At 37.9% G+C, this 12,245-nt stretch overlaps 1 protein-coding gene and 1 pseudogene across 2 annotated transcripts in view; both read right to left on the bottom strand.

The window, feature by feature from the left end:
• The window catches only part of LOC127429867 (NLR family member X1-like), a 30,892-nt gene extending 29,931 nt beyond the window's left edge, over positions 1-961 (bottom strand). For both annotated transcript variants that reach the window (XR_007895365.1, XM_051679176.1), the window contains exon 1: positions 799-961. Coding sequence is in view for 1 of the 2 variants with exons in the window: in XM_051679176.1 (XP_051535136.1) it covers positions 799-946 (148 nt within the window). In the remaining variant the exon portion in view is untranslated. The remainder of the gene's footprint in view (positions 1-798) is intronic.
• Positions 962-1,677: 716 nt separating this feature from the next.
• On the bottom strand, positions 1,678-11,606 carry LOC127429868 (ATP-binding cassette subfamily G member 4-like; annotated as a pseudogene).
• Positions 11,607-12,245: the final 639 nt, after the last annotated feature.

The raw sequence follows: 12,245 nt of genomic DNA, 5'->3' as shown, positions 1-12,245 counted from the left end.
ATAGTGTAAGTCAGGGGTCGGCAACCTTTTTGACATGCAGTGCCATTTTTCATGGTCAATGGCTTATATGAAGTTATTTGGACCTGCATTCCAATCTACATCTTTATGTAATCCTTCCTCATGATACACTACTTTGTAGGTCCTCTTGGTGGCGCGGTTACTCACCTCAATCCGGGTGGCGGAGGACAAATCTCAGTTGCCTCCACTTCTGAGACAGTCAATCCGCACATCTTATCACGTGGATCACTGTGCATGACACTGCGGAGACTCACAGCATGTGGAGGCTCATGCTACCTTCCACGATCCACGCACAACTTACCACGTCCCCCATTGAGAACGAGAACCCCAAATCGTGACCACGAGGAGGTTACCCCATGTGACACTACCCTCCCTAGCAACCAGGACAATTTGGTTGCTTAGGAGACCTGGCTGGAGTCACTCAGCACGCCCTATATTCAAACACGTGACTCCAGGGGTGGCATGCGTGCCATAGGTTGCCGACCACTGGTGTAAGTGGTTGCATTTTATTTTACAATATATCTGTAAGTATACTTTCAGTATACTAACAGTGTACTTACCCAAGAAAGTACTAAGTTATATTAGGTAACTACATGTATTAATATGGGTTAAGGTTAGGGTTGGGGTTAGGTTTAGGGTTAGTACCTAATAATTTCTGTAGTTGTTGTAATTATATAGTACGTAACTGTAAAACATTACTGTAAAATAAAGTGTTACCATGTAAGTGCACAGTGCATAGTGCGCCTTTTGGGACACAGCTTATGTTCTTCTCTAGCTTACATGTGAGAACTGTAGGCATCAGGGCACCAAACATGAGAAAAAGCATTGAGAGGAAGAGGAAACCAGTGTTGTTGAAGACTTTGCTGGCGTCATTGCCAATGTTGGGGTAAAGCAGTCTTATCAACACTCCAACAGAGATGTGTGACATTTACAGCAGATATGTCAAAACCTAGTGCAAAAAAGAAGAACGATTTTAAACACCCATTATAACCTCTGCTGAGAAACTATTGCTCAATGTCATCCTGGACACAAAGTATAATTAGGAAAGTATGAAGTATTAAGTAAATAAATCCAACAGCAAGTACCTGGTCTCTGCATATTGTAATTAATGATCTCTTGATGAGAATACAGAACTGGGTCAGAGAGCTTGTTGCAAATGTATGGCTCTCAACATGTCCTGAGCAAAAGGAGCAAGTAGGAATTAAAAATATTTAATCAATGTAAAAGATAATTTTTAGCATAAATCACCTGCCACAGAAAGCTTTTACTATTTAAAGTATGTGTCAGTGACAGTGCATCTTCTCTTGTGCTAAGTACTGTTTTGCAATAATCTTATACATAAATCATGTCTATGGCAAACATCTGCCATCTAAACATTAATTAAATAGACAACTACATCATCTCAGACAAGAATAGTATTTTGCTGTGCAGAAAAGATGCATCTGACCACAAGGTTTGTCAGCAAACATCCTGACCACAGTTTATGCAAGTAAATGTCACAGATGTTATCCACCAACAGACTGTTAAGAAACCGTTATCACTCACTTTGACACATTTTTCAGAGCACTGGGTTAAGGTGGTTTTGTCGACACAGTTGCTCTTCTCCTCCAGGGCACACATGCCACCCTGGACAGCCTCAAACAACACTGGGTTCAAATCCCCATACTCTCCTGACGCTACTTCAATGACTGAACACAAAACAGAGTGGGAACATAAGCATTATGTATGTAAATGTATATGTATACAACATGGGCACTTCAGTATTTAGGTCAGCTTACTGAAATCTGCAGGGTTGTGGTATGTGGGACAGTGAAGACCCGGTCCTCTCAAGTAAAGAATGAGGTATGGGACACTTCCCTTGTATATGCACTGGCCTTGACTTAAAATATACAGCTGTGAAGGTGAGGAACCAAAGAGTCAGATAAAGATACATGACAGAAAGATTTGAAGATGCATTTACCTTATCAAACATCTCAAAGAGTTTGGCACTTGGCTGGTGGATGGTGCAAATAATGGTTCTGCCCCCTTTGCCAGAGACTTCATCAATGACATGACCTGGAAGCAGGATGCACTGTCCAAACCACTGAACAGAAAAAAGCAGCAATTAGTATAATGTGAAATACAGCCATGCAATACTGCAGCTTTAAAGGGATAGTTCACCCAAAAATGAAACTCCTGTCATCATTTACTCACTTTAATGTTGTTCCAAACCTATATGGCTTTCTTTCTTCCATGGAACACAAAAAGAGACATTAGGCAGAATGTTAGCCACAGTCATCATTCACTTTTATTGCATCTTTTTCCAAACAATAAAAGTCAGTGGTGACTGAGACTAATGGAAAAGGCATATGGGTTTAGAGCAAAATGAGGGTGAGTAAATAGAATTTTCATTGTGGGGTGAACTACCTCTTATAGTCATTTTCAAGAGTGTTTAAATAGTAGCCTTTTAAAGGGATAGTTCACCCAAAAATGAATATTCTCTCATCATTTAAATCCTCGATATACTTCCAGAGAAGTTCCTATCATTCTTCATAAAAAGAAGTTTTAAACAGCCAAGCAACTTTATACTGTTTCCGAACATTCAGACACCTGTCACTCCGCTGTGGGGGTGTTTAGAAGTACATTTAAATATGAGGACGCTACATGTAAAACCTTAAAAATGTGTTATCAATTACTTTATGCCTCATTCTATGAGTAGAATTCACATGAGGTCAGTAAAGTAAGTTTTTTTTTACCACTCGATGATGAGTAATATAATATACATGTAACGAATGAGGCTGGTATTCATTCAGCCGACCGCCAGAGGGAGCCCTCTCCCGAATACTAACATTGGACTGTTTCTTCTATGGTGACTTCCTGTTTACACTGTATAAATAGCCATGCCTCTCCATTATTACTTTGCGAAGTATTGCCATTTTCACTGCCTTATTAAGTGGTTTTCCCATTGCCTGTTTCATTGCCTTCTTGTTATGACCATTGTGCCTGCTTTATTGGATTACTGATTTTTGGATTACTGTTTTGCTCTGTTTGCCTGGTTGGACTGATTACTTGATAACGACTACTTTGCCTGCTTCTACGATTACGTCTCTGCCCTGTGTTTTGGATTTGCTGTGTGTAATAAACTTCCTGCATATGGATTCTACCTCCGCCTCCATGTCAAGTCCCTCACAATACAGTTGAAGTCAGAAGTTTACATACACTTAGGCTGAAGTCATTAAAACTCATTTTTTAACCACTCCACAGATTTCATAATAGCAAACTATATTTTTGGCAAGTCGTTTAGGACATCTACTTTGTGCATAACACAAGTCATTTTTCCAACAATTATTTACAGACAGATTGTTTCACTTTTAATTGACTATATCACAATTCCAGTTGATCAGAAGTTTACATACACTAAGTTATCTGTGCCTTTAAGCAGCTTGGAAAATTCTAGAAAATTATGTCAAACCTTTAGACAATTAGCCTATTAGCTTCTGATAGGAGGTGTACTGAATTGGAGGTGTACCTGTGGATGTATTTTAAGGCCTACCTTCAAACTCAGTGCCTCTTTGCTTGACATCATGGGAAAATCAAAAGAAATCAGCCAAGACCTCAGAAAAATAATAATTGTGGACCTTCACAAGTCTGGTTCATCCTTGGGAGCAATTTCCAAACGCCTAAAGGTACCATGTTCATCTGTACAAACACTAGTACTAAAGTATAAACACCATGTGACCACGCAGCCATCATACCGCTCAGGAAGGAGACGCATTCTGTCTCCTAGAGATGAACGTATTTTGGCACGAAAAGTGCAGATCAATACCAGAACAACAGCAAAGGACCTTGTGAAGATGCTGGAGGAAACACGTAGACAAGTATCTATATCCACAGTAAAACGAGTCCTATATCGACATAACCTGAAAAGCTGCTCAGCAAGGAAGAAGCCACTGCTCCAAAACCCCTATAAAAAAGCCAGACTACAGTTTGCAAGTGCACATGGGGACAAAGATCTCTCTACTATTATTCTGACATTTCACATGCTTAAAATAAAGTAGTGATCCTAAGTGACCTAAAACAGGGAATGTTTTCTATGATTATATGTCAGGAATTGTGAAAAACTTAGTTTAAATGTATTTGGCTAAGGTGTATGGAAACTTCTGGCTTCAACTGTATATGCAGTAGAACATTTTTAATTTGTCTTGTTTACTTTATGAATTAATGACGCTAATGCGCTATCATGATATATGCGGCCATAATATGCGCCGGTTACACTGTTATTTTGATTTATGATGACACTGATACTACTGCAAATATGAGTGTATAAAAGTGTTAATATGCAGAATAAAGACAAAAGAATTATGATAGAGGCATATCTTAAGACAAATGTGTGTATGGCTTTCGCAGCACCTCAAGATAGGTGGAGCTCCAGGTCACACCTACCGATGACGTGGACCAATGACAGTAAGAAGGTGCTTTGCAGCCAGTAAGAATTTTTCCTAAAAGTTCGCCCAGCAAGCTGTTATGAACCACCGAAACTAACGCAAAAACACTTTCTTTTTGGCCAGATTTTGTTCTAAATGACATCACACCTTTTCGTTCTTTGATTTCGTAGGAAGTATATTGAGGCCTTTACTCACCCTCATGCCATCCCAGATGTGTATGACTTTCTTTTTTCATTAGAACACAAATGAAGATTTTAAGAAAAATATCTCAGCTCTGTAGGTTCATACAATGAATGATGGTCAGACCTTCGTAGCTCCAAAAATCACATAAAGTAGGGATGCACCGATCAATCGGCCACTGATCGGTATTGGCCGATATTCACGTCCTATGACTTGATCGGTGATCGGTAATTTGGGCGATCGCATAAACCGATCGCTCATGTTGTAAAAGACGCACGGCTCCTGCTGCATCAGCAGCACTGTCATGACATCACGGAGTGTGGGGAATACTGGCATAGTATTGTAAGACAACAAACTTGATTCAGCAGTTAAGAACGATGCAGTGGGAGAGGTATAGCGAATATGAAAAGTTTGTGTACTATACTGTTAATGTGGCGTTTCACATGCAACAACGCAAAGGGAAAACAGCGCGAGCTGTGAAACGGTCTTTATTATCCTTAATTGCGGCAGCTTCTCAGTCTCTGCCGGGCATATGCATCTCGGTAATGACGTGAGTTACAAGATGTGGTGTAATTCAAAAATCTTTATTAAATATCTCCTGATTAAACAGCATTAACAATAGCAGCACCCGTAGAGTCCAGAAACATGCGCTCTTTCTCCGCTTTCCTTTCATCTCTTGCCCTCATGAGAGAGCGCATGTTCCCCTCATTAAAATTGCAACAAGTGAAAAATGAACTATTAATCATCCAACTAAATGAAAAGGCAGGAATTTATAAATATAATAATTCTTTATAAAATATTAAGATGCATAATATAATGTATTAAATGTAATGTAAAAATAAAATAGAAATAAAATAAGGAATAATAATAATAATATGAAATATTGACAATGAATCAATAACCAAAAATGTCACATTAGTTTTTAATTGCACCTAAGAGTTATCAGTTTGTTTTCAGTTTTACACTTGTCTTAATATAGAGAATATTTTGTTAGCCTATACTTGTTTTAAAGTCTTATTAAAAAAAAATCTTCAAAAGTTAAGACAGAGATCCTGATAAAATGTGAAATGATCAGGATCGGTGTCGGCCGATCAGGAGACAAGAAGATCGGTGATCGTATCGGCTGTAAAAATCCTGATCGGAGCATCCCTAACATAAAGGAAACAGAAGTAATCCATAAGACTCCAGTGATTAAATCTATATCTTCAGAAGCAATATAACAGGTGTGGGTGAGAAACAGAACAATATTTAAGTCCTTTTTTTACACTAAATCTACACTTTAACTTTCACTTTCAGATGTGAAAGTGAAACTAAACAGGTGCCACATGTGACATTAAGACGTAAAAGTGAAAGTGGAGATTCTGCTGAAGGCAGTCATATACATCTGGGATGGCATGAGGTTGAGTAAATGATGAAAGAATTTTAATTTTGGGGTGAACTATCCCTATTAATAGGATATCCCTATCTGATTAGATTCAGTGGTTGAAACATTACTGTTGCTAACATATAAGTAATTCCATTAGATTTTATTCGTTTCTAAGGATAAAAAAGATCAAATGTTTACCTGGTGGGTTCATCAAAGAACATAGCCGGGGGGTTGTTTACTAGCTCAAGGGCAATAGCCAACCTCTTACACTGCCCTCCAGAGAGAGATAGTGCGAGTGTGGACACACTCGTGTAGTCCCAGGGCTGTAAGAATTTATTTTATCTATGCACCCACAAAAACACAGGAAGGAGATAAATTTCGAGTAGGAAAATGTATTGGTGGCAATTATGAAAGAGGTTATGAGCTGTACCCACCAGCTCTTTTTTCAGCTCTGTGCTCTCATTGAGCTTCAAGTTGGCTGACACCTAAGAAAACAGTGGAGAAATCTATAAATTGCTATTTAGTTGTCATTTAGTTGTCATTTAGTTGAGTTCAATAGGTTCTTAGGATTTTTTTCCTGCACGTGACTGTACTTAATAGAGGACATCTTTTACCACATCATGCACTGTATACACTCACCATCATAGCTTCTTGAACAGTCAGGTGGGGTAGCAATTCGTCCTCTTGCATTATGTAACAGGAAATTTTACGAAAGGTTCGGAGGTCTCGGAGCTTTCCATTTACCAGAATCTCCCCAATCATTCCTGTTTCCCTTTAATAAATATGACAAAGTATTTAAGATCTCAGGTTGTTACCCATAATAAAAAGTTTTTCTCACAAATTTCTTGCATGCCTGTGTACTAAATATTTTCAATTCTTTGATGTGCCTTTAGCTACCAATAAGCATATAGCTCCATTTATCAGATTTTACTGTTTAAATCCCTTCTGCAGAATTCTGAAGATTTCCCTCAAAATCAGCACAAAAAACATGAAAAAAACATCTCATCACCTTTGCACCCCAGACTGATCTTGCTGTGAATTCAAGGACAGTAGGTTGAAAGTTCTTCTGTTGAAATCGTGCTAACCAAATTCTAAGCACTGCCCCCAGTGGCCAAAGCTGAAAGTGTTAAACGCATGAACACATGTGAGGACTAGTTTCCATGTGAAATGTCCACAGAGTGGCACCAAAAGCGAGTTGTAAAGGAAGCTGCCATTTTTAATGATGTAATACAGTCAACAGGAATGTTTATAATGTTAATAACTCCACCCCTAACCCAACACTGAATCTAACTGTCAGTGAACAAAAAGTGTAATTTAAGAATGAAAATGCAAATGGCAAATCACGCACATCAATGTTCATGTGAACACGATTACTTCCTGTTTCCATGGGACCAGAACCTGTGTCTCTGAGGCTGCTCTTGCAACATGCTATCAGTAGCACCACAGGAAAATGTAAATACATTTGAACTGATGCAAAAATGTCTGATGGTAAATGCCACTCGTCACTAACGACTGCAGAACTTCCCTGATAAACATTTGAGCAAGACCTTGTAACCTGCAAAGATGCAAAATATATGCTTGGTGTCATACTGTTCTCACTTGAAGCACATGTTCCACTACCAGTTAATCCCTTCAAATGAGAAGTGTGGTATAATCATGAACCATGACTGTACTACATAATTTCTCCAAAGCTAAGAAATGTGAGAAAGAGAATGATAAATGTGATGAGAAAATTAGGCTCCAAAACCCATTAAGTACAGTGGCTAATTAAAAAACTCCGCTCAAGTCTGCTCATTGACCTTTCTACGAGTCCATTCAGCAGATGGCTTTCAACTACAGTAGAAGTTTTTTTAAAAGAGAGAGAGAGAGAGAGAGAGAGAGAGAGAGAGAGATTTTGAGGAGTCATTGAAAGAAGAGAATACAATCCCAAACATACAATCCCCAAAGACTGGCCTATTTCAACGATCCCAAGGACCCTAATTAACAGCCTATGAGCCCAAGACCTATGTTCTCACAGTTATATCACAGGGAAGTCATATACTGCTAGTTCAGATTCTTTGCTCTTGGATTTTATTCCCATTCATTTCCTCTGAAATTTTAGAGCAACTTTTTGATGACTGCCTTATTATCATCATTAGTGGCCCTGTTACTTTAGGCCACTCTCAAAAGTGTCACAAGTGTATATCACATTCATAATAAGTGCATTTTAATTTTAAGAGTGATCCTTAAAGAGATATTTCACCTTTGAAATTTAAATTTTGTCAGAATTTACTCACCACCATATATTGTTCCACATCAGTATATCTGACTTTCTTCACTGGACCAAAAAGACAATGTTAGGGCCTGACAGCCCATACAAATAAAGTGAATGGTGATTGAGGCTGCCAATCCCTTACATCCTGCCCATCATCTTCTTCTGTGGTCCACGAAAGAAAGACATATGGTTTTCAAAACAATATGAGGATAAGTAAATGCTGACTGAATTTTAATTTTTTGGGACAAACCAACTCTTGAAAAATTAGGAATTATTCCATCCTGTATTTCTTTATTTTAGTGCAGGCATATTAAATGGTAGAACTCGCTAACAAAAGTCGTTTCTTATGAGGGGAATACCATGGCACAAATATCATTACATTTATGAATGAATCACTAAGATGATGTCAACAGCTGGTTCTGCAGGGAAGGTTTTGTTCTCTCTGTTGCCAGCCTCAGATGTGAAATCATCAAATTTAAACTCTGTGACAAGGAGGAGGGCGGGCTATTCAGCTGAGGAGAGGGATAAGTGCAGCAGAATGCAGCAGTTTGGGAGAGAGAGAGCCACATGCAGCTGCCGTTTAAAATATTACTTTTTCAGTCGGCTCCTACCTCATCCTTTCCCATTTCAACCTTGTTACATTTATAAAGACACAAAAAAAAAAAATGCACACACGGCAGCTGCATGTGGCTCTCTCTCTCCCGAACTGCCGCATTCTGCTGCACTTATCCCTCTCCTCGGCTGAATAGCCCGATTTGAGGCCAGGCATGCGTAGTCACGGCCCAGCCCTGCCCTCCTCCTCGTCACAAACTCCTTGGCTTTTTCCCACTGCAACAACAAATGTTCTGACTAACATTGGTATCATTTTACCAATAACTCACAAAGAGTAAAGAACCGACAGCTATCAGTGGGTCAGATCTTGTCCCTCATGACTACGGTTATTTTAATATATATGGATATACTGTATATTAATGAATGAATATTTAGAATATTTATTTTTGAGACTGTTAAGACAGAGAGCGAGTGCCAAAGACATGCTCTTAACTACATATAAATAAAATATTATACACTAGTATATTGTTTTCAGGAAATTTATTGTAAAGATAGTGGAACATTTTAGGTGTAAACGTCTTATGATGACAGTGTTTTATAATAAAGAAGTCGTTTGGGAGTAAAGAGAACAATCCCCAAGGTCTCATTTAAATTAAAGATGGATCATAGGTACAAGTCATGCAGTATTTAGGAACAAAGAGAAATTTGATAGTTTGCACAGTATTTGTTGTTTCATTGATCAAAATATCATGCATATATGACTTTCTAAACTTGTTTCTTCCACCATGGTCCTTCCCTAATGGTGTAGGAGAGGTCTCTGTACTCCAGGCTCACAGCAGTGCGCTTGGGAAGATGAGAGAAGCGCTGTGCCTCCGTGATGTGGATCTCCACCTTCTTCAGATGGGTTAGCAGTGGAGCTTCTTGTGGCTGTGTTCCTCCATTGCACAGGCTGTCCTCCATATTAATACAAACTGTCCCAGGATAAGATGTCTTATCTGCCATACCAAAGCTTTAAAGGGAGCAAAACATGTACACTTTAAAAATGAAAAGATTCTTGATGCACCATTAGAGGATTCCTCAGATGCCACACTTGCGGATCCCAGTGGAGAACCTCTAGGTACCATTTCAGTTCTCTAAAACACTTGGTCTTAGTTCCTGTAAGAACTTTAAAGACTGTCAATGGCTTATTCAGTATACCCATCATAAGGGAAAGGTTTCGAGGCACCAGTTCCTTGAATATTTTTAGGCTCCTCAGGATGCCAAGGGGGTTCCACCAGTGTGACTTCTAAGGAACAGCAAATGGTGCCTCAAGTATGTTTAAATTTAAATGATCCCAATTAATAAATCCTGTATTTAGTGGAGATTTGTAAAATTAGAGAGCTAAATCATTACAGTAACATCGGGACACTTTTCTGTTCTGTTATATGCACCCTGGTCATTGAACACTTGTTCAATTGTTCAAGACTGTAAAGTAATGTACAGTATACCCTGATCCACATGGTGACATTTTCACTATTAATGTTACAGTGGCTTCTAGTGATCAAAGTATGCCAATTCTGGACAGAGCTAAAGTATATGAGCCATCAGACTGTGTATTACCATGCATTCAAAATGAGAAATCTCCAAAGGGAGTGTCTTCCTATAGTTTACCCTTGAAACTCAAACTACCCCTTTGCTCATTCAGGAGAGATCCATACCTAGTCGAATTGATCTTTTTTGGATTTGGAGCTCTTGTAAACAGCTGGGATTTGGTATCCTCTTGGAGGCTGCATTGTGCTGACACATTGAATTGGCTGGCTACATGCAAGTCCCAAGAGTCACAGTGAAAGAGGCAATAGGTAGAGTGAAATCAGAGAGCAAACATAAATAGCCAGGTCAGAGAAAGACATCTTTATCTCAGTCCCACAGAGAACACTAGCTATAGGGGATCACTCTACCATTCATAAGAGACTTATGAGACTAGATTGTGTCTTGTGGAGACAGCTTTTACAATGGAAATCTTGCTGAAATGTGTGAAACATAGTAAAACATAATCAGATTTTTAAAAATGTAACCACTCCTGTAACTTTTGCACCTTTTGGTGAGAGACTGAATTTGTTAATGTACAAATTTACTGAAATAAAATTGCTGTCAGTCATTGAAAATATATCTACTACATTCTTATTTTGTGAGTATTTTCTCATTATTAATGACTATACTATTGTACACTAAAAGTTTAACCAGCTCACATGCATTGAGAGTCAAGAGATTTGGCTTTGTGGTCTTTCTGCTGTGTATGTAGGCTAATCCACAAGTATTAGTGGTTTCATCTCTGCTTCTCTGTTAATACAATGTATATACACTACATGCATACCTTGAAAATAAATGTAGCCTATATATATATATATATATATATTATTACATTTATGTAAATGTATGAAATGTAAATTATATTTATACATATATTTGCTGTCATTAACTGAGATTTAATGGTCACTAAGACTTATATAGAAACAGTCTATATCACAGCATAGTCAAATATTTAGGATAATATACTGAATAGATATTATTAATCTTACGTTATGCAATTGTTCAGCATTCGAAGATATAAGATAAAACATGTATTGTTAAGTTATGGACCTTAAATGGCCTGGTCTGACTGAACTACAACCTTGACCTAATGAAAATGTAAATACAATTTAGAAAAAGAATAAATCACTTACCCTGGCTCGCTCTCAAGAGGAAATGTATTTGTTTAAGGGCTTTAAATATTGCAATGTAAATTTCTCTTTACACTAGGTCTGTCAAATGATGCTGGTGCAGAATGTCCCAGCTCAACTGAAAAAAAAAAAAAAAAAAAAAAGAGTAGAGAAAACGAATGATTCGTGGCGAGGTGTGACGCAAAACCTGGGATGGATAAAAAAGATGCGACGCTCAACAGGTTGAACACCTGCACTCTGGTTACGTGCTAAGAAAAACTAAAATTTTGCTGAACCAATTTACTCTTTTGACGCATTTTTGATAAGTGGTGTGGAATATTAAGATCTCTTATTTGAATTTGTTTAAGCCCATATGAATGAGTGTTTCTTCAACTTCCGGCACTTTCATGTCCCAGTCAGGGGTTGATTTTTATTCAAACGATCAGATTTCAGCATTAAAATTGACTTGAAAACTTTTGACCATGCCTTCAAGATTTATTTTTTGATTGGAAAATGTTAAATGCCGTTTATGAAGCCTATTGATGTTATTGTTTTAGCCTTGTCCCAGACCTAGACTTTTAATATTAATTAAATTAATAAACATCACATTAAAACATATTAAAATACAAGTTATGTGTTTAAGACTTTGATAATCTAAACAATGAGTGAAAAAAAAAAATGAAAAAAAAAAAAAACATAAACCATTTCAATATTTATAGCCTATCAAATTTTCAAAAATACGACTGTCCCACAGTTGAGGCGATATTTCCACC

This window comes from Myxocyprinus asiaticus, chromosome 39, assembly GCF_019703515.2.
Source record: "Myxocyprinus asiaticus isolate MX2 ecotype Aquarium Trade chromosome 39, UBuf_Myxa_2, whole genome shotgun sequence".
NCBI lineage: Eukaryota > Metazoa > Chordata > Actinopteri > Cypriniformes > Catostomidae > Myxocyprinus > Myxocyprinus asiaticus.
Note: the sequence above shows the minus strand (reverse complement) of the source record. Positions and strands in the feature narration are given on the sequence as shown.